Source organism: Oncorhynchus kisutch, linkage group LG28 (genome assembly GCF_002021735.2).
Source record: "Oncorhynchus kisutch isolate 150728-3 linkage group LG28, Okis_V2, whole genome shotgun sequence".
In the NCBI taxonomy this organism is placed as follows: domain Eukaryota; kingdom Metazoa; phylum Chordata; class Actinopteri; order Salmoniformes; family Salmonidae; genus Oncorhynchus; species Oncorhynchus kisutch.
The window spans coordinates 8,400,401-8,424,167 of NC_034201.2; the positions used below are offsets into that span (position 1 = coordinate 8,400,401).

The 23,767-nt window shown below is 43.0% G+C and overlaps 1 protein-coding gene across 10 annotated transcripts in view; it reads left to right on the plus strand.

The window, feature by feature from the left end:
* Positions 1-23,767, plus strand: part of LOC109872793 (latent-transforming growth factor beta-binding protein 3) — a 37,384-nt gene that overhangs the window by 1,807 nt on the left and 11,810 nt on the right. For 8 of the 10 annotated variants that reach the window (XM_031808110.1, XM_031808112.1, XM_031808108.1 and 5 more), the window contains exons 2-12: positions 13,636-13,917; positions 14,185-14,348; positions 14,473-14,578; positions 17,426-17,515; positions 17,744-17,860; positions 18,314-18,475; positions 18,621-18,758; positions 19,288-19,301; positions 19,964-20,033; positions 20,179-20,265; positions 20,412-20,540. In XM_031808110.1, the coding sequence (XP_031663970.1) occupies positions 13,636-13,917; positions 14,185-14,348; positions 14,473-14,578; positions 17,426-17,515; positions 17,744-17,860; positions 18,314-18,475; positions 18,621-18,758; positions 19,288-19,301; positions 19,964-20,033; positions 20,179-20,265; positions 20,412-20,540 (1,359 nt within the window). The remainder of the gene's footprint in view (positions 1-13,635; positions 13,918-14,184; positions 14,349-14,472; positions 14,579-17,425; positions 17,516-17,743; positions 17,861-18,313; positions 18,476-18,620; positions 18,759-19,287; positions 19,302-19,963; positions 20,034-20,178; positions 20,266-20,411; positions 20,541-23,767) is intronic. The other 2 variants (XM_031808106.1, XM_031808113.1) reach the window with 1 other exon arrangement.

Sequence of the window (23,767 nt, forward strand, 5' to 3'; positions counted from 1 at the left end):
GATGAAGGGGAGGAGACAGGTTAAATAATATGTTTTAAGCCTTGAGACAATACAGCCCCACAGTGGAGGTTTCATAATACCCATAAAACCTAGCGGTCCAACAGGGAAATGGTTCCAATCGTTTTTCCATCATTCATTTTTCCCATAGGGAATTTTAAAAACACTTCAAATAAGGGTTGTTTTTCATGTAGGCTCACCCTGGCGTGACGTTTTGATAACCACGTAAATCTCTCGGACAAGGTGACTTTTATCAATATATTTGGCTCTATTTACTCTCAGATTCGGAAATGCTAATTAGCATCAAAGTAGACATCATGCAAGACTACAAATCCCTGCATGTCAGCTCTACCTGGCACCTTTGCTAACAGGTACGTTTAAAGAAAGCCATTTGATTAATGAATACATTTAGCTAACATTAGATAGTTCATTCAGAGATTCTTACCTTTGCCTTGATTTGGCAGTCACATCCATATAATCATGGCTTTTGTAGTTCTTTATGAGCCACATTAGCAGACAATTAGCGTTTCATTTGTTGGGGGTAATTACAGGTGAATATATTGATAAGAGTCACCTTGTCCTAGAGAGATTTACACAGCTGTCAAAACGTCATGCCAGGGTAAGCCTACTCGAAACACAGCCCTTATTTTAAGTGTTTCTAAAATCCCCTATGGGAAAAATGAATGATTGAAAAACAATTGGAATCATTTCCCTGTTTGATTGTGCCTTTGAATGGGGTATGGTAGTAGGTGCCATGCGCACCGGTTTGAGTCTGACAAGATCCGCAATGCTGCTGGGTTTTTCACTCTCGACAATTTCCCGTGTGTATCAAGAATGGTCCACCACCCAAAGGACATCCAGTCAACTTGACACAACCATGGGAAGCATTGGAGTCAACATGGGCCAGCATCCCTGTGGAAGGCTTCGACACCTTGTAGTCCATGCCCCGAATAATTGAGGCTGTTCTGAGGGGAACAGTGGTGCAACTCAATATTAGGAAGGTGTTCCTCTTTGTTTTGTACAGTCAGTGTATTTAAGGAGGCTGATAACTGCTGCTATCCTGTGATCCATCACAGTAGATCATTAAAATTTAAACTAGCAAGTGTGCTTTTAAAACAATACTGGTAAAAAAAATATTGCCTCTGTTTTGAGAGAGCACTGTAGTGCTCCGTTTTTTCCTAAGTTGTGATGAGTGGATGTCCATTTCTATGTTGATCTGTGTGGAGCCCAGGGTTATTTTAGTGTGATTTGATTTCCCCTAAAACCCCATATTAAGCCAGACTAAGATTTGCTTTAGAATGCGAACAGGACCCCATAAATAAACTGCAGTAGTAAACGAGGGAACTGATTCAGTCACTGTGAGAGCTACATTTATGGAAATGCATGCAGAGGCCGTCCTTAAAGTGTCGGCTGTGAGGCTCTGTGGTCAAGGGAGTTTGAGCAACATTCACATTCACTTAGACCCACACATGTCCTATACATTTACACATATTTTCCCAATGTTTAGATTTTTCTTGAACACCTAATGACTGTAATGCCAGTTTACTGTCATAAGTTTGTCGTACAGATTTTGTTTTGGAACTTCTTGTGAAATGTTCCTACACTTTTCCCCCCACCAGCCCTTCATCACAGAACTACAGTATATTACAGAACTACAGCATATTACAGAACTACAGTATATTACAGAACTACAGCATATTACAGAACTACAGTATATTACAGAACTACAGTATATTACAGAACTACAGCATATTACAGAACTACAGTATATTACAGAACTACAGCATATTACAGAACTACAGTATATTACAGAACTACAGCATATTACAGAACTACAGCATATTACAGAACTACAGTATATTACAGAACTACAGCATATTACAGAACTACAGTATATTACAGAACTACAGTATATTACAGAACTACAGTATATTACAGAACTACAGCATATTACAGAACTACAGCATATTACAGAACTACAGTATATTACAGAACTACAGCATATTACAGAACTACAGTATATTACAGAACTACAGCATATTACAGAACTACAGTATATTACAGAACTACAGCATATTACAGAACTACAATATATTACAGAACTACAGTATATTACAGAACTACAGCATATTACAGAACTACAGCATATTACAGAACTACAGCATATTACAGAACTACAGTATATTACAGAACTACAGTATATTACAGAACTACAGTATATTACAGAACTACAGCATATTACAGAACTACAGTATATTACAGAACTACAGTATATTACAGAACTACAGTATATTACAGAACTACAGCATATTACAGAACTACAGTATATTACAGAACTACAGTATATTACAGAACTACAGTATATTACAGAACTACAGTATATTCATAAATTACCTAATGTGTTTTTGTCCTAAGAAACTCTCTTCCTCTGCACTGTGAATGAACTTGCTCACCCTTTGATCACAAAACCATCAAAATGGCCCTCCTTACATACTCCAGTTGTAATTACAGTGCAACACAGGACTGTTCATTTTGTGTAATCTGAACATTTGGTCTGGAGAATCAAACTAGCGTACAAATGGCCCTGTGTCTGGTATTGTACGTACTCGTAAGCTGCATTTAACCAGGCTTTAGTGCAGTTGTTTGGGTTTGTTTGGCAGGGGCTACAGAGTGCAACTTGAGCCCGTGTCAGCTTTTGGCAAACCAGAAGTGTGTGTGGACAGTGTACTCTATCGACATGTGGAATTCTCTCTCTAGCATGTTAAAATGGCCGCGGTCACGACAGCAATATTAACACTTTTCCGTATATGAGTGGCTGGGACGTCAGCACCACAGCAAGGCTGAGGCTTAGACTGAGCTGACATGCCAGAACCTTGCTGTGAAGCAGTTCACTTCCAAATGCACTCATTTTCTGCCTAATGATTCAAGATTGCCTTTCTTAAAGTCTTCATAAGAGCAATGTTGTTAAAGCTGTTGTAGGATATTTTGAGAAAATTCATAAATAATGCTTGGTGAGTTTCAGGGAAATCTACTGGGTATCAGCGGGTTTTCCAGGTTGGCCTCACAGCTATTACATAGCTATTGCTATATATTACAGTAGGTACATTTACATCCTGGATTTTTGTTGTTCAGTTGAAGATTTGGATTAGTATCTACTTGAACAGATTCTGACATGGAAACATAAACAGATATTTTGAAGCAGGATTTTAAAAAAATGTAATCTCTGCTAAATGAGAATTGACACAAACCAGTCAACCGCAACAGTGGTTTATTATATAAATAAGCAACCCTTTTCCATGCTCATTCTGTGCTCATTCTCTTAATACTTCTACTATGCTACTGTCTGAAGTGTCATGTTCAGGACGTCCAGTGGTTTGGTCACTTCTCCTCTCGTCACCAGGTGATCTGAGGTGAGACTGGACGTTCCTCCTTAAGGGGAGGATTTATGCATAGACATAGAATCACAGGGACGTCTTCATTCCGTTCTGTGGATTCTATGTATCTATCCCTGGTAAAGCAGGGCTGGCTACCCCCCTCCACCCCCAGCCCTCTGACAGACAGTGTGGGGAATCCAGCAGGGCTAGAGAGGGATTAGCTACTGCTACTGTTACTGCTACACTTACTGTTCCAGGGACAAATCAGCTGAAAGACAGCTAGGTCACACAGACTCCTGTCTGCACTGGACGATGGCCTCTGGATTCACATGCTGTAGTATGTGAAAATAAACTAGAATGGGAGAGTTGCCAAATAAACCTAGCTAAATAAACTTAAGCTTGCATTTCTCAGCATTATCTCTTGTCATACTCAAATTACATATGAAAGACAAATCCTATATTCATATCAGAGATGGCATGTGCTGTATGTTGAGATACTGTTATATGTTTAGTTTCCGGCAGGTTCTACAGATGAAAAGAGTCAGTCGGCAGTTGGTCATTGGATCAGGCAGGCATTGGTCTGTGTTGGGCTCCCGAGTAGCGCAGTGGTCTAAGGCACTGCTTCTCAATGCTTGAGGTGTCACTACCAACACCCGGGTTCAAATCCAGGCTGTATCACAACAGGCTGTGATTGGGAGTCCCCATAGGGTGGCGCACAATAGGCCCAGTGTTTGGCTGGTGTAGGCCGCCAATGTAAATAAGAATTTGTTGTTAATGGACTTGCATAGTTAAATAACAGTTAAATACATTTAAAAAATACAAATAAAATGTTTATTTTTATTTTTTATGTCTCCACATAGTCGTAGAGGTTGACCTGGGTTGTGCAGGTCAGACTGAAGCAGCACTCTGGATGTATGACTTAAGAGACTGGGAATGGGAATCTTGATAGACATTCCTCCCACCCCCCACCGTCCCTGCAGTATTTACCCACGGTAGTTCTGAGCCTGTTCCCCCAGTTTGACTGCACACAGCTCTGTTTGGGTGAGGGACGGAGGACACAGCCTTTCTTCTCCTCAAAGGTTGCTACCGCGCAGGCATTCCACCCATCAACCTCAGCAGACCGGCAGCAGCTGCTCTCCACCTCTTCTGGACCTGCTTCTGCTTCTCAGTCACTCTCACTCTGTATATGTCTGTATCCTAAACTGAACCTGCTGTCTCATTCAGCCCAGTCACTCTGTATCTGTCTGTATCTGGGACTCAGGTTTCCTCCAACTTTGATATGCAGGGAAGTGGTGGACCCTCTGACCTCAGCAACATTCCCATCCTTACTGTTGAGGCTGAGCTGACTTCTGTCTCTCTAGAATGGCCTATGTCACTCCCCCTGTGTTCAGTTCCCGATGGACTTCTCCCTCCATCCTACCGCAGCACATCTGGCTCATGTCTATCTATCTGTGACTCAGGACAGAGGTCATGTGAGAATGTGAAATTACCAACGTGATCATGCACAAAATTTGAGTTTAATGGGTCATTCAAACCCAATCATTATTGCAGGGATTTATTTGGGGTTTCCCTGGGTATTGGGTCAGAGGTGCAGGTCAGACGAGAATGAAAGGTAAAAGAGAAGTCAGAAAAACAAGCCGAACTGGAGCTGCCCAGGGCTTGCTGTCCCTGTTTAGAGACACACTTTAGTTTCTCTCTAAGAGTCCTTCCCCACACTCACTCACTTCCTCCTCTGATGCCAAGTTATGGGTGCTGTAGTAAACATGGGCAACCCAGAAACCTGCACCACTCCACAGTGTGCCGCAGGCTTGGCTTTGCCCAGAGGTGAGTCTAAGCAGAGCTTTACTCACACACACACTCTCTGCCAGTCTCTCCCAAGGCCATAGAGAGGGGGATTCACACTTTGTGTGTGTGTATGTGTGTATGTTTGGTGCCATGTCATCAGCCTTCCCTCAAGGCTGTGTTGTAATGTTTCTGCGTGCATGGTTTAGGCTGCTCTTGTATGGAGGGCAAATATCTCAGGTTATTTAAGGTCACAGGCAATGTAGATCGACAGTCCAGTTTATTTGGGGATCTTAAACTGGGATTTTGAATGGAATCCGATTCCTCCTCTCAGGGCTATTCCTGTCCTGTCACTGGCTCTATTCAAGTCAACACTTCGGTGCAGGTTGAGAAGAAGAAAAAACGGTGCGAGGCAAATTATTTTTGGCAGCTGAAGCTCCATAAACAAAACACCAATTAGAGGTCATTTTTGAAAGTGATGAGGGAACACAGTGTGTGTGTCAGGAAGGAGGCCGTCTCACATTTGAGGCTAATATCGGAGGAGCTAGCCTGGCTTGCCATGTTTAACACGCTTTCCTCCCATTTGCTTAGGGTGGGGGAGAAAGGGAACAGTTATTTAAAGCTGGCTAGTGGAATGTGAGCACTGTGAGACTGTGTAACTGCACCCCCCGACCAGATCTCTGGAGCCGCACAGCCATTAGCCAAGGTAAATACAGAATAACAGTGCTGCTGCCAGGACAGGGGGAGAAGGCCCTGAGATGCCCTGAGCCACTACAGACCCATACCTCCCCTGAGGGGTGTGCCATCGCATCGTCACCGGGCCTGGGCAGATAGCTCACATCAGCTCTGTTGGGTGTACTGTCAGCGTTCCTCTACCTGGCCTGCTGATACAGTGTATACTACAGGACAGATTAGACCAGTGATTACATGACATCACTTACCCAAAGCTGGTGCCAACATTCTGTCTCCCTCCCTCTCTCTCTCCGCAGACGTTAAATAGCTCTGGTGCATGGGGTTGCCAGGTTACACTGGGTTCATGCCTACCTCTGGCCTTAGAAACAACCTCACATACCTCCATGACATGTCATAATATGCCCATTGAGCAGGGATTGGAGTGATGGGTTTGGGCAATTATACATAATCAGACAGACAGACAGTGCAATATCGTAGTCTCACACCAGATGAATGCTAATGATATGTCATGTTAGAAGTGATCTGTGTAGATATTGTTTATTTTTACATCAAAATAAGCATTCTAGATCATTTTGCTTTACAAAAAAAAGGGGGTGGGGTTAATGAAGTGGACTAAAATGAAAGTTGATCAAACCCCGGCGAGGGTGGTCTTATTCAGGCAAGATTTCTGCTCGATCATTTTGTGCCAGTCGACTGTTAAAGACAGCAGTCATTTAGCAACTGCAAATGTTCTATGTGTGTTGAGCGTTGGAACAGGCACTGTTTGGAGGGCTGCATCCCTCCTTGCCAAGCGATCTGGCGTGGATGCAGGGGGTTGAGGGGATGCAGGGGTACATTATGAGTATCTCGAGCCCGTTCAGTAAGCAGAGGCCCTTACTCCCAGGCGGCCTGCTAGTCGGCAGGAGGAAGCAGAGGAGACTTTCTCAGGCCTGTGTTTTTAAAAAGCCAGTGATTATGTCATTTACCCTGGGCTATGGGCATGGCTACAGAAGTCTGGCCCAGTCCATAGTCCACTCTGTGTATGTGGTATGCGGTCTCACAGCGCCAGTTTAAAGCAGGCATATTTGGGGATGTGGTTTCTTGCTTTTTCTACTGACCGTGAAGGCAAGAGCGTCATAACACGCAGTGCCTCCCATTATTGTAATCATGCCCTTTTAATAGTGGTAGTAGTGGTCGTGGTGGTGATTGTTATTGTGGTGTGATGTTGTTTTTGTCATTGTCCTTTTGATGGTATTTTTTTTGTGGGAATGAAGAGAAGAAAATGGATTGATTTGACTTGGGTTGTGTAGCTTACCGGCTTACGGTAACAGCAGTATAATACTGTAATACTTGCCTAATACTGTAATAGTAATACCGAAGGAAAAAATGTACTTAATATCATTTTCTGATGGTTTGGCAAATACTCCCTCCTCTATAACGCCATACTTTTTAAGGCATATAATCATAATCTCATGATCACTTTAAATATTTGTTCAACCATGAGAAGCTGGCAGGCCATCACTGACCCACTGACATATTCAGAATGATCTTCTAAGAAATGTAAGATATCAGACGAGCAGCTCACTGTACGTAGACCAGCTGTTGAACTGGAGCGTTAAACTATAATTTGATCATTTTGAGCTGGGAATATTTGAGTTGGGAGGGAGAGGCTGTGGTTGGACGGGAGGCTGTAGATGGAGGTAACCAGGCTGCTGCTGTATCATCTCTAGACAGACCGAAGTGGGTGGGTGGCCACAGTCAGAGCAAAACCCCAGGGGCACGCAGAGGGCGCCCCTGAAACACACACACACCCTCCCCCACCTCCGTCTGCACACAGTGCACAGACAGGCAGGAGATTCCCCCTATTAAAGTTACTGTTGAGGTCTGGGGGAAGTATGAGTCTTGCTGGTTTTCGATGTGTTGTATGAACTGTGATGCAGTGATAGTCGAGAGCTCCGAGTTGTCGTCTCTTCAGCTAGGTTCGATTTGAACGGGGACTTAGTTGAACCTATTGTTGCTCCCGGGGCTTTGGAATACGGAAAAGGAAATAGAATGGTCCTTGTTCAACCTGAAGTGTAGGAACGTGAGTCTAGGTTTGGCATTGGACATGGGTCAGATCATTGCAGTCTTGAGTTAGTAAGGCCTATTGTTGAAATATTATCCTTGGATTAACCTCTTCCACCCTGTCGCTCTCATACGTGGGTGGTTGTAATAAAACCTAGCAGCCAGTAGTTGGTCTGAAATAATAACATAATTAAACATTTCAAAGTGTGTGTGTTGGTGTGTCAGACTTTCTGTATATGTATAGCATGGTATGTATAGCTCTGTGTTTGTGTGCCAAATCTCTGGTAATGTGTCAGTGTGTGTAAAGAACATGTGTGTATAGTTGTCTCAGCTTGCCCATGCTACATTTGAAGAATGACAAGTATGTATGAAAAGAAAGTCCCTCTGCATCTGAAGAAAGAAATAACAGATTCATTTGGATCCCTCTGATGCTTTTTCCATTGCACTTTCTCTATTCTACTTCCCTTTCTTTCTCTCGCTCTTTCTTACACACTCTCCCCCTCTCTCCACTCCTCCCTCCTTCTCCTCTTCTCTCTCGTGCTCTCTCGCACCCTCCACTCTCTCTTTCTCTCCCTATCCACCTTTCTTTCTCTCTCTCTCTGTTTTTGTAGTGCCTCCCTTGGCCTGTCTATCTCCTACACACTGTCAGTTTCAGTCAAAATCTACTTTTTCAGTGGAGACCCCATTTATTCTGCTGGAATTTCTGGGGACACCATTTTTTCCCCAATAATTTCTTGGGACCTCACCCCACCCCAAATCTAATGACAATACCGTAAAATTTGACATCAACAAATATATATATATGTATATTTAGTGCATTCGGAAAGTATGCAGACCCCTTGACTTTTTCCAAATTGTATTATTTTATTATTATTGCAGACCCCTTAACTTTTTCCAAATTTTATTACGTTCCAGCCCTATGGATTAAATTATGGATTAAATTGATTAAATAGTCATCAATCTACACACAATACTCCATAATGACAAAGCAAAAACAGGTTTTTAGACATTTTTGAAAAATAAAATAAACTGAAATATCACATTTACATAAGTATTCAGACCCTTTACTCAGCACTTTGTTAAAGCACCTTTGCCAGCCACAAGTTTTCTTGGGTATGACACTATAAGCTTTGCACACCTGTATTTGGGGAGTTTCTCCCATTCTTCTCTGCAGATCCTCTCAAGCTGTCAGGTTGGATGTTTCTCATGGTCTGAGAGTCCTTTAGGTGCCAAGCAGGCTATCATGTGCCTTTTACTGAGGAGTGGCTTCCGTCTGGCCCCTCTACCATAAAGTTCTGATTGGTGGAGTGCTGCAGAGATGGTTGTCCTTCTGGAAGGTTCTCCCATCTCCGCAGAGGAACTCTGGATCTCTGTCAGAGTGACCATTGGGTTCTTGGTCACCTGCCTGACCAAGGCCCTTCTCCGATTTCTCAGTTTGGCCAGGCGGCCAGCTCTAGGAAGAGTCTTGGTGGTTCCAAACTTCTTCCATTTAATGATGGAGGCCACTGTGTTCTTGAGGATCTTCAATGCTGCAGAAATGTTTTGGTACTTTTCCCCAGATCTGTGCCTCAACACAATCCTGTCTCGGAGCTCGACGGACAATTCCTGGTTTTTGCTCTGACATGCAATTTCAACTGCAACTTCAATTTACGTAAGCTGGTGTGTGCCTTTCCAAATCATGTCCAATCAATTTAATTTACCACAGGTGGACCCAAGTTGTAGAAACATCTCTGAATACTTTCCGAATACACAGTATGTAAAAAAACAAAACATTTTGGAGACCCCACCGCAATTACCCCGATTTTGGATTCCACTGGTCTAAATCATGGCATTGTGAGGAACGAGCTCTTACTCCTCACATAAAACACTATGTCAAGAAGAGCTTTAAAGCCAACATTTGTTCCTTTCTTCCTCCCTCTCTCCCCCGCTCTTTTCTCTCTTTCGGTTCCAGCACAGCACAAAGATTTCCCCTTTGACTACGGTTTGGAACACATCTGACCCAATTTTGAGTATGAAATCTATTTCCTAAGACATGCCAATAAAATGTGAGCATAATTACATTTTGGGCGTCAGTATTAATGGTGGTGACTAAGAATTGATATCCATATTGGGATCATGGGTTCCATAGAAGTGCTTTATAGTATATCACACTGTATAATATAGCCTAGATAGCACCAAGCATTTGTTGGAGTGATTCTATAGCTGGGTGGCTTTAGTGTTTCAGATGATCTATTCTAGGCCATTCTGACAGCCTGCTACCCACTCAACAGAGTGGGAGAATTTCCCATCTGCAGACTTTTTGTGCCCAGTCGGGTTTCATAATTCAAGGATGCAGTGGAACACATATTATCATGACTGGATCATAACAGTCCCACGATCACCTCACTCACTCAAGCACAGTCTGCAGAAAGCATTAGTCCATGTGCATTTTACACCCAGGTCTCTCAAACTGCCCTGTCCTGGGATTAGATAGGGGAAGCAGATGTGGAGGAGAGTCGAGTTTAAATCCCTCCTATTGACTGTGAGAGGAGCAGTCTGAGAACTGGCTGCCTGGCCCAGTCAGCGTGGTGTAGTCGAATTAGTGGACTTGGAGGGCCACCCTCTCTAATTCATAAGATATGTGTTTAGCCTGTCATGCTAAGCACCAGTACTCCACCCAACTAGCTAATCTGTGGGGAAGGGATGAACGTTGTAAATGCAAGCACACAGCAAGAGGTGTGCTATAAATGGCAGACAGCTATGTGCTGTCGTCTCTGTTGTGAAGCCCCATGCTGGGGTTAATTCGAAACATCAAAAGAAAGGCTCATTCACCAGATTTGATTTTAAACACAGCTTATGTACAGTCTGCTTCAAGGTATGTGTGCAACATGTTCATGGAGACAAAGGTATCATTTTGACTAACTTTACCTCAGGGCTGTGTTATTTTCTTCTCCATAGAACCCCGTCCTGTTTTTTGGCCATGGAGTGTGTGTGTGTGTGTGTGTGTGAGTGAATGCAGTGAGCTCCAGTTCCCCGTCAGAGGGTCTGCTATGCTCTCTCTGAGACTGCTTCTCTGCCAGACGGGCCCTCTCCCCAAGCCTTTACCAGACTTTTCCTATGTTGTCTCTCCGGTCCCTGTGGGTTGAAGTTGTATAATCGGGTTTGGAAGGAGACTACGCCCCTGTCTTTCTTTCTCCGTCTCTTTCTCTGTGTTCTCGTCCCAAATTCTCCATTCCCAACAGCTTTCTCCGCTTTCTCTCTCCGTCTTTCCAGCTTTCTCTACAGAGACAAAAGTAATCAGACACAATAGATGTCTGGAGAGCTGTGCACAGGGAAGGGAAGTCCTTCTCCACCTGGATTTGCTATACAGGTTTCCCCTTGCAAATCTGTAAGCCTCACCATTAACCTGCTGCTGCGTGTAGCTGCCTGTTTTGGGTGTATGGTTAAAGACCACTGTCAAGTTTAATTATGGTGCAGGCAGTGCAGGCTGCGTCAGAACAGCTCAGCCTATCCCACTACACATTTAAACATAAGCTGCACAGCCTCGTGTCATCTCATTATGGCTGTGATTTCTCCGTTTGCTCTTTTCCTTGACTCTCATTGGTTTAAAGATGTCCCCGCTGTGTTTGAGGTGATCTAGTCCCGTCATTACACAGCGGCCTAGACTCCGAGGCAGTCCAGGCCTAATTGCTTCAGTGTGCGGAGCTCTGCTCCGCGGGGCGGGTAACACGAAGAGGCCTCTTCTCAACCACTGGGTGGGTCTCCATGTCAGTCCGACGTGCCGAGTCGTCTCTCTCTCTCTCTCTCTCTCTCTCTCTCTCTGTATCTCGCTCTCTCTCTTCCTGCCGTGGGACTCAACACTGCCGTGATACTGCTATGCTAGACTGCAGGGCAAGACATCCAAACCACTGAGCTTCAACTTCTGCTTCATTTCATGGCCCCATTATGGGACAGAGAAAGTACACAACATATTAGTCATTGATTATAATTGCGCACTTTGTTGTATGTATGTGTGTTATTACAGCATGTAATTGCAGCATATTTTAGCACGGCATATCTTGAATTATGATTCCATTCTTTGTGCTGAACGTCTCAGTCTGGTATGCACTCCTAGCTCCCAGATCTTGGCTCCCACTGTTCCATCTGATTCTCCTTTTTAGGGAGACAAGTGGCGACTATAAAAGTAAACACAAAGGGAAGCCTACAGAGCGGTATATATATAGCATGAAGCTCTTTCTTTAAGCAGAGCTCTTGTGGTTTCAAATATTTCCCAAATCCCAGTAAAAAGCCATCGTTTGTATCAGTGTTCTGCTCTGGCCTGCTCTGGATCTCTCGCCATCCGTTAGGACATTCATACGGTAGTCACGTGCGATATCTCAGACAACACTGGCCTGATTTTGACGAAACTCGGGTAAATTATGTGTCTTGCCATAGAGGTCCGGCATTTACAAAAATACACTGATTGGCCAGATGGTGGCGCTATAGTAAGAGATTGAAAATGCAAACTTTGAAAGGTCACGCCCCTCACCCCGTTTGACCTAAAGTCATGAAATTCAGTACATACTGTGGGTCCCCCTCCTCACAAGGACCACATCTGCCTAAGGGACCCATAAGGTCTGCCATGATGGATTTTCTGCCATTTTGAAAATTGTGAAAAACACTTAAAATGCTACTCTTCTGGCATCGAATGACTAATCTGCACGGAACCTGCTACATGGCCTCTATGGACAAAGCTCTCTCAATGCAATATTTTCCAGAGTAGTACCTAAAACAATATGGCCTCTATTGACCAATAAACATTCACGTGGGTGTGGTCTGGCACATAAATGCATATAAATCTAAATTTGGTACACATGTTGCAAGCACTGTCAAGACTCAACATATGCAAGAACGTTCATATCGACCACACATTGACATTATAATGGGCACATGTTTATATCTCTTGATTTGTTTGACTCAGAGTCCTGAGATTTGGCACACATACTCAGGGATGTGAGTCTAGCTAATCCATGCAATATCTCAGACACCACTGGTCTGATTTTGACAAAAATTATGTGTGAATGGTGCGTCTTGATGCATCTTGCCATAAAAATCCTATATTTGGAAAATTACACTGATTGGCCCAAGGGAGGTGCTATAGTAATCAACTTTACATACATTAATTATACGTAATATCTCTGACACCACTGGTCCTATTTATTATTTTTGATCCTCTTTTTCTCCCCAATTCCGTGATATACAATTACGATCTCGTGTCATCGCCGAGATTCCCCAATGGGCTCGGGATAGGCAAATGTTGTGTCATGCGTCCTTCGAAACACGACACGCCAAACCGCACTTCTTAACACCCGGCCACTTAACCCGGAAGCCAGCCGCACCGACGTGTGGGAGGAAACACTGTCCAACTGACGACCGAAGTCAGCCTGCAGGCGCCCGTCCCACCACAAGGAGTCGCTAGAGCGCGATGAGCCCGTCCGAACCCGTCCAAACCCTCCCAGAACCCGTGGATGATGCGTCTTGCCATAGAGATCTGGGATTTACAAAATTGTCCCAAGGGAGCGCTCCATCATTTGTGGGGGATGACATGTTTATTTTGTACAGGAACTATGGTCCTGCTATTATAAAAGTCCCAACTGTTCTCTGTTTACAATAATGTTCCAAATGAAAGAAAGCACAACATTACATTATGTTGATGATGTTCACCATGTGTACATGTTTTTCCTCTCCTCATGTCTTGGTGATGTGTTTTACACCTCTTTCTCTCTAGTTGTGTGTCCACTGACCTGCATGAATGGAGGGGTGTGCAGCTCGCGGACCCACTGCCTGTGCCCGCCAGGTTTTACTGGTCGCCTGTGCCAGTTCCCGCTCCGGCAGATGCCTGAGGCCCAGGCGGCGCGGGGCAACAAGCAACCAGTCTACACGCTGTCAGTGCTGCCAGACGGCCAGAGCCAGGGCGAGCAGGCGGCCATGGGGCGACCACAGCTGACACAGACCCACTCTGTGTTCACCCTTCCCCTGGCACAGGGGGCAGGCCACCACTCATCAGAAGGTACCCATCATGGCAAACTGTGGGCACTGAAACCACAGTCACATTGCTGTATTTATCAATACCTGCGCCCATATAGCAGTTTATTTTGGGTGGCATGGTAAAGAACTGTAATCATATTCATGTAATCTCCCATGTGTTTGTCTCTCCCTGTCTTTCTTGGCGTCTCCCTCCTCTCTGCTACTCTCTCTCTGTCTCTCACTCGCGGCACTCTTTCTCTCTCTCTCTCTCTCTCTCCCTCCCTCTCACTCTATCGTTCTCTCTTTTCAGTGCAGTTCAATGTCCGTGTCCACCATGCACACGACACATCTGTTGTCATCCATCCTCTCGACCAATCGGATTCAAAGCCCCCTCATAAAACCGTGACACGCTTGACCCCTCAGACTCACAAACCCAGGGGGCGGTGCTTCCAGGAGACCACGCCCAAACAAGCTGTGAGTTTCACCACCCATCAACATAGTGATTGTCGCTTTAAATACAATAAGTGTATTATGGTTTTTCAAACGCCATTGTGTGCATTTCCCTCTTTCCTTCTCTCTCTCACGCCATGTGCTTCAGTGTAGTAGTACCCCTCTCCCTGTACTGACCAATCAGGAGGACTGCTGTGGAAGTGTCGGGAACTCCTGGGGACAAAACAAATGTTATAAATGTCCCAAGCTACCATGTGAGTAACAAATGCCTCAGAATGGAATTATTGACTTGCTTAAGTGTAAGTGTGTGTTTGTTTGTGTCCTTTCTAGACTACTGGTGATCTGCCTTTCTTTCATTTGTGATCTTCTATCCTACATCTCTAACTGCATATCTGTCATGTATAGTGATTATTATCTGTCGTGTAGTTGTGATTATTATCTGTCATGTATAGTGATTATTATCTGTCATGTATAGTGATTATTATCTGTCATGTATTGTGATTATTATCTGTCGTGTAGTTGTGATTATTATCTGTCATGTATAGTGATTATTATCTGTCGTGTAGTTGTGATTATTATCTGTCATGTATAGTGATTATTATCTGTCGTGTAGTTGTGATTATTATCTGTCATGTATAGTGATTATTATCTGTCGTGTAGTTGTGATTATTATCTGTCATGTATAGTGATTATTATCTGTCATGTATAGTGATTATTATCTGTCATGTATAGTGATTATTATCTGTCGTGTATTGTGATTATTATCTGTCATGTATAGTGATTATTATCTGTCGTGTAGTTGTGATTATTATCTGTCATGTATTGTGATTATTATCTGTCATGTATAGTGATTATTATCTGTCGTGTATTGTGATTATTATCTGTCATGTATAGTGATTATTATCTGTCGTGTATTGTGATTATTATCTGTCATGTATAGTGATTATTATCTGTCGTGTAGTTGTGATTATTATCTGTCATGTATTGTGATTATTATCTGTCATGTATAGTGATTATTATCTGTCGTGTAGTTGTGATTATTATCTGTCATGTATAGTGATTATTATCTGTCGTGTATAGTGATTATTATCTGTCATGTATAGTGATTATTATCTGTCGTGTATTGTGATTATTATCTGTCGTGTATTGTGATTATTATCTGTCATGTATAGTGATTATTATTTGTCGTGTATTGTGATTATTATCTGTCATGTATAGTGATTATTATCTGTCATGTATTGTGATTATTATCTGTCATGTATAGTGATTATTATCTGTCATGTATAGTGATTATTATCTGTCGTGTATTGTGATTATTATCTGTCATGTATAGTGATTATTATCTGTCATGTATAGTGATTATTATCTGTCGTGTATTGTGATTATTATCTGTCATGTATAGTGATTATTATCTGTCATGTATTGTGATTATTATCTGTCATGTACAGCGATTATCTGTCATGTATAGTGATTATTATCTGTCAGGTGTGAAAACTGAGCTTCCATTGTTTATAATCTAACTCCTTGGCAGATGTCCATCTGATCTCGATCTCTGCTGTTATACGCATTAAGTAATTTGTTTATGGAGCCAAAAACACCAAGCGTCCACGCCAATAATTCATTCCTAGCTTATGAAATAATGAGCCTGCATTAACGCAAGTAATTTGTGTATGTCTATGTTTGTATAAGTGTGTATGCATGTGTGTGTACATGTGTGAGTGTGTGTTTGTGTGTGTGTGTGTGTGTGTGTCTGTGCATGTGTGTATGTGTGCAAGTGAGTGAGAGAGAGCGAGAGAGAAAAGAACTCTGCAGTGTCTTCCCATGTGCCAGGCCAGTGGAATACTGTCATCGAATTGCCGAAAATTGAATTTCAAGCTGCGCCCCATGAAAATCTTGGCCAACTTACCTTTTTCCATTTTTATATTACTCCATTCCTCAGTTGTGAGTCAGACAAAGAAACCTTTGTAAGAAAAGGATAGTTATGATTAATCTTTCAACTTGGGACAGCAGGCATGCTGGCATGCTTCTCGCCTCTTTTCTAGTAACGTTGAAGGAACGTTCTATTGTTTTCATGAGACATGTCTTCTGCGAATGAATAGACAAAAGCAACAAGTGGAAAATATGATTCTGGGCTTTTCTTGGGAAGCATGAACTTTTTTTAAAGTTGTACTTTTCTTCCATCTATTTCTGAAAGGTATTTTGGAACGCGATGCTCCCACAGTTTCCCACAAAAGCATTCTTACAATGTTTCTTCCTGGAGGAAAAATCACTCATAGACCACTATTTTTTCTATCATCATTTGATTCCTTCTGTTGAATCTCTCTTTCCCCCAGATGAAGAGTAGTTTCACTTGGTCGCTCACCCCTCTTTTATTTGATTTCCCCTCTCTTAGTACTTCCTGGTTCATACTCATGCTTGGATACCTGTAATCTCTCAAACCCAGGCTCTGATCAAACGTGTCTCATCTATACACATATCTCTGTCCCATGGAATCACACACATTTACTGTCTCGCTGCCTATGCTGACAGTGTGTTCAGACTGATCAAGGAACAGCTAAATGAGCTACTTAGTCCAGGGCAGCAGGTAGCCTAGCAGTTAAGAGTGTTGGGCCAGTAGCCGAAGGGTCGCTGGTTTGAATCCTTGAGAAGGTAAAGTGGGGAAAAAAATCTGATATTCTGCCCTTTAGCAAGGCAGATAACCCCCAACAACAACTGCTCACCGGTTGCCGACGACTTGGATGTCGATAAAGGCACCTCTCTGATTCAGAGGGGCTGAGTTAATGCAGAACACACATTTTTTGGTTGAATGCAGTCAGTTGTGCAACTGACTAGGTATTCCCTTTCACTAGTGTATGACTAACTGGAAGCAATGATCACAGACTCTGCTGCTATTTGAAACAGAATAGGATCATTCTGGCGTAGGCCTGATCCATTACTTAATGGTTTAGTTTAGGCCTGTCTTTCTTCTCAGATTCTCAGACATTTTATGAGACATTATTTTATTTTCGTTGATGAGCTGTGTGTAGTCTCCCCTTCCTCTCTCATTCTTCCATTCTCTCCCCTTTTCATCCCCCCCCCCCCCTTCTCTGCCTTACCCTCAGATCCTGGGGTAAAGCTGCAGACCATCATAGAAGACTATGGTTCCACCTGCCCTCAGGGCTATAAGAGACTCAACAGCACCCACTGTCAAGGTAGCATGAACATACTGCCTCTCCCCTGACTGATTCAACGGATGTATCAAGGATGTATCAAACAATAGATAATTTACACAAGTTTCACCACATTTTGTTTGGTGCGCATTTGGTATGCCCGGTATGAGTGTAAATCTTTGCCCATTTGCTTCACTGATGTGAGGAGAAAAAAAGCCACTCCTCACGTTCTCTCTGTCCCCCACTCTTTCTTTGTCGCTCACCCTTAAGACATCAACGAGTGCACCATGCATGGGGTGTGTCAGAACGGAGAATGCCTGAACACCCAGGGTAGTTTCCTGTGTGCCTGTAAGCCTGGCTTCACCCTGGACAGGACCAGATGTGTGGGTGAGACTCAGAACCTCCTGCAGGCAGACCTGCTCTCCACACAACTCTGCATTCACTCAGCACAGCCATATCGCTTTCAGTAGCAGCAGCACTATACACTATACATCCTCTCCTCACATGTATATGAAGATGAATTGTTGTGGGGTTTTCATTTGTTGGCAGTGGAGAGGTCAAGAGGTGACCTCAGCGCCTGATAGGTAGATGAGCTGAATATGTTTCACATCCACAAAGCTGTCACCAAAGCTATCCTTTTCTGTCCCAATAGTTAGTCCAGTATTTTCACAGATGCCTTATGTCCGTTATTTAAAATGCCACATCTGAAATAACCAAAATGTCATATGATTTACCCTCCACGAAACGGCACTACCCTTAGTGACCTCTTCTGTAACCCTAATGTCCTAACTCCAACCTCTGTTGTGTGTTTGCTCTCTTCTGATTGGTCCTGGCTGTCAGAGTCTCCGTCTCCGGTGGAGCAGGGCCAGTGTTTCCTCATCGTAACAGAGGCGGGTCGCTGTGAGCACGCCCTACCCACGTCCCTGTCCCAGGAGATGTGCTGCTGCACCGTGGGCAAGGCCTGGGGCTCCAACTGTGAGAGGTGTCCCCAAGACGGCACGGGTCAGTGGGATGCTGGAGTAGGAGAGTGGAGCTCGGTTTCTAGTATTTTTGACAAGTCAGATGCTGTATGATTACAGGTCAGATGCTGAATCATCTCATCCCCTCTTGTTTTTCCACCTCCATTCCTCTCTCCCTGGTCCGTTAGCCTCATTCAGTAAGATCTGTCCAGCAGGGAAGGGCTACTTCCTCCATAGTGTCCGGGAGACGGTGGCGTTCCCACCTCAGATCCACTCCAGCCTGGAGCAGGTTCCCCTCAAGCCTGACAAGAACCAGAAGAAAGACAGTGAGTTACTGTGGCTTCTCCCAGAAAGTAGACGAAGGGTGGACATGATTTACCTTTGTCCGCCTGCCGGCAGACGTGCTTCATTCTGGATTCACTTAGTCACTTAGAACGATGCTATTGCTAAGATGCAGTCGGGCTATTGGGGATGCCTCCAAATTACTGGGACTTTCAAGGGCTTAGAAATATCATCAAATGTTATTTGTCACATGTGCCAAATACAGCAGGTGGAGACCTTAGCGTGAAATGCTTACTTACAAGCCCTTAACCAGCAGAATTTTAAGAAAATATTTACTAAATAAACTAAAGTTTTAAAAAAGTGACACAATAACAAAAACAAGGCTATGCAGTATACAGTACACAGCGGGTACACAGCGGGTACCAGTGCCAAGTCAATGTGTTGCGGTACAGGTTAGTCGAGGGGATTGAGGTAATATGTACATGTTGGGGTAAAGTGACTGTAAATCTGGAAAATGAAAATGGACAATTATTCATAATTTTGACCTGTTTTTCTCTGGGTTCTCTTTTTCAGAAGTCAAGCACCCGGTAAGAAACTGTTTTTCTTTAGACATCATTCATTGTGTGAGAGACTGTGTGTTTGCAGCTCCTCTTAGACAGGCCTGTGTCTCTACAGTGGGGGGGGGGGAAAGTAGCTGTCATTCTTGACTAAAAGTAAAGATACCTTAATAGAAAATTAGTCAAATTCTCACAGTAAAATTCTACTTGAGTTAAAGTCTAAAAATATTTGGTTTAAAATATACCTAAGTATCAAAAGTAAAAGTTTAAATCATTTAAAATGCCTTATATTAAGCAAACCAGATTCTTGTTTTTTTAATTTACGGAAAGCAACTGGCACACTCAACTCTCGGACATAATTTACAAATGAATAATGTGTGTTTAGTGAGTCCGCCAGATCAGAGGCAGTAGGGATGACCAGGGATGTTCGGTTGATAAGTGTGTGAATTTGACTGTTTTCCTGTTCTGCTAAGCATTCAACATGCAACGAGTACTTTTGGCTGTCAAGGAAAATGTATGGAGTAAAAAGTACAATATTTTCTTAAGGAATGTAGTCAAGTAAAAGTAAAGTAGTCAAAAATATAAATAGTGAAGTAAAGTACAGATACCCCCCAAAAACGACTTAAGTAGTACTTTAAAGTATTTTTACTCAAGTACTTTACACCACTGTGTCTCTGTGCCCTGTCCTGTAGGAGGAGCCTCCAGAGACGACCACACCCATGCAGCTGTCTCCCATCAGCACCCACGGCCCCCGCGTACCTGGTGCGCCTCTCATTCCTTTATTCTTTATTCATTCCGAAAGTCCTATTAAGGTCAAGAGAGCCCCTTTTGTTAGGGAAACCTGTTGATATTCAGGTAGACATGGGGCCTTGATTGGGTCTGTCTGTTTCTCTGGTTGGTCCCAAAGTGATCATCACCAAGCCCACCCCTCCGCCCATCATCAGGTTGAACCCAGGCAGTGACCCCCTGGAGGTGGCACAGACGCAGGTCTCACGTGAGTTCCACTACACAGTCCAATCAAATCTAATATCAGCCTATTAACTCTCAGCCTATAGCTGCAATGTTGTTGTCTCCATGATGGGATGTACAGTACAGAGATCAACTGTCTTAGGTAGGTTACTGTGTGCCCCCTCCCCACAGCAGAAACAGACGAATGCAGGCTGAACAGGAACCTCTGTGGCCATGGGGAGTGTGTCAACGTGCACACTGGCTACAAATGTGAGTGCTATGCTGGCTACCGGCTCCACCCTCAGAGGAACGCCTGTGTGGGTAAGTCAAGGGACAGGACAGGACAGGCGCATGTCCAAAGGGATGGGAGGGATTTACTGGGTAAAGATTTTGACCAGAGCCATGTCTGCACTCTGTATCCAAATAGTTCAATTGTGACCGACGGGCTCGATTCGGTCTTATGTAGTACAATTGTGTTTTTTTTTACATTGGATAAAGTAGAGACTCCGAGCTAGATAATGGTATATCATACACTACAGTTGAGGAACAATGGGAAAGTACAGTACAAGTCAAAAGCTTGGACACACCTACACACCAGGGTTTTTCTTCATTTTTTACCATTTTCTACATTGTAGAATAATAGTGAAGACATCACAACAATGAAAATAACACATGGAATAATGTAGTAACCAAAAAATTGTTAAACAAATCAAAATGTATTTTATATTTGAGATTCTTCAAAGTAGCCACCTTTTGCCTTGATGGCAGCCTTGCACAATCTTGACATTCTCTCAACCAGCTTCATGAGGAATGCTTTTCCAACAGTATTGAAGGAGTTCCCAAATATGCTGAGCACTTGTTGCCTGCTTTTCTTTCACTCTGTGGTCCAACTCATCCCAAACCATCTCAATTGGGTTGAGGTTGGGTGATTGTGGAGGCCAGGTCATCTGATGCAGCACTCCATCACTCTCCTTCTTGGTGAAATAGCCCTTACACAGCCTGGAGATGTGTTTGGTCATTGTCCTGTTGAAAACCATGTGATAGTCCTACTAAGCGGAAACCAGATGGGATGGTCTTATCGCTGCAGAATGATGTGGTATCCATGCTGGTTAAGTGTGCCTTGAATTGTAAAAAAAAGTCCCTGACAGTGTCACCAGCAAAGCACCCCCACACCATCACACCTTCTCTCCATGCTTCATGGTGGGAACCACACATGTGGAGATCATCCGTTCACCTACTCTGCTTCTCACAAAGACACAGCGGTTGGAACCGCAAATTTGGACTCATCAGACCAAAGGACAGATTTCCACCGGTCTAATGTCCACTGCTAGTGTTTCTTGGCCCAAGCAAGTCTCTTCTTCTTATTGGTGTCCTTTTTTTGCAGCAATTTGACCATGAAGGCCTGATTCGCACATTCTCCTCTGAACAATTGATGTTGAGATGTGTCTGTTACTTGAACTCCGGGAAGCATTTATTTGGGCTGTGATTTCTGAGGCTGGTAACTCTAATGAACTTATCTTCTGCAGCAGAGGTAACTCTAGGTCTTCCTATCCTGTGGCGGTCCTTATGAGAGCCAGTTTCATCATAGCGCTGGATGGTTTTTGCGATTGCACTTGAAGAAACTTTCAACGGTCTTTAAATTGACTGACCTTCATGTCTTAAAGTAATGATGGACGGTCATTTCTCATTGCCTATTTGAGCTGTTCTTGCCCAAATATGGACTTGGTCTTTTACCAAATAGGGCTATATTCTCTATACCACCCCTACCTTGTCACAACACAACTGATTGGCTCAAACACATTAAGAAGGAAAGAAATTCCACAAATGTACTTTTAACGAGGCACACCTGTTAATTTAAGTGCATTCCAGGTGACACCCACATAAAGCTGGTTGAGTGAATGCCAAGAGTGTGCAAAGCCATCATCAAGGCAAAGGATGGAGAATGCTTTGAAGAATCTCAAATATAAAATATATTTTGATTTGTTAAACACTTTTTTGATTACTACATGATTCCATATGTGTTATTTCATAGTTTTGATGTCTTCACTATTATTCTACAATGTAGAAAATAGTACAAAATAAAGAAAAACCCTGGAATGAGTAGGTGTGTCCAAACTTTTGACTGGTACTGTAATTCTGCCTTGAAAGTTTATAAAATTGTAACCCCACTTTTTAATGTTTTGGTACATGTACTGGTCTTTGTCTACACCCATTCAGCATCGTTCACACCCTCTTAAGCCTTAGCACCACCCATCTCTTTAAGGATTCACATGCATGACATCAGCAGTCTGGTGGTTCAAAATAGCATAACTGGTGAATTTTAAATCCAATAAACCCATCCGTTTAAGTATATGTCAATCTAGCAAACCAGGCAACTAAAAGCAACTTTCTTACCAATTGTGGTTTGTTTCTAGCTTGTTATCTAAGCTAGCTAATGTTAAGTTAGCTGGCAAGCCAATTCAAATAATGACCGCATCATATAGCTGACTATGTCTTAACTTTAGCTCATTTTTATTCATTATTACAGGAAAATACACTCACAACAAGATCATATTTTACAGGGTAATGGCAAGCTAATTACAGAAAATAGTTTACAGTTGTGAGTGTGACAAAATAAAAGCATGGCATTCTACCAGAGAATTTTGGAACTTGGACACTGTCTCGTTGGCCTAACGTTATATCCTAATTTGACTTTGGTGCAGGTCATGTTGTTCTTCGCATTACCATCTCTGATAAACACACACCATATCAAATACAATTCAAGTTTATTTGTCACATACACACGATACAGAATGTGCAAACGGTACAGTGAAATGGTACCTTGCATAGTGGTGTCTTTTGTTTAGACATGCTAGCTAGCTAAACAATTAGCCATAATCCCAACTCATAACGATTCTACCCTGCATGAATCTGCAGGTAGCTAACCAACTAGATTCAATGTTAACTAGCTAGCATCAGGCTGTAACTAGCAATGCAAATGGCTCTGAGATACGAATAATATTACATATACGTAACATTAGCTAGCGAGCCAGACAGCTAACATTAGCTAGCTAGCTAACAGTACTCAATAACTTACAAGGAAAATGACTTTCTGATAAAATTAGAAATGTATAATAACTGAAAATGTACCTAGATACTCTTTTACCCGTATACATGGATGGATGCTTCTCCCTCTCTGTTACGGATGCCATGGTTGCCCTTAGTTTGAAGATGTAATCTGGAGACAAGTGTTTTATACAACAGCCTTCCGTGTGTTCTCTTTTCGACTCCCTCCACATATTTGCAATCAATTTTCAAGAATTTTCTCCATCTCCTTAGCTATCATACTCTGCTTCCACCGGGCATTCCACTGATTTCAAAACTATGTCCTCCAGAACGAGGACGGCAAAAGTTTTGCCGTAATTCGTTATATCTTTGAAAAAAAATGGGTTAGAAAGGATTGCCTCCACATACTGAGCAGCCCTTTGTTATAGACAAAAGCGTACTACATGGTAGACCAATCCAAACTCATCTCTCGGCATGTCCAGCCCATCCATTATCTCAGTAAA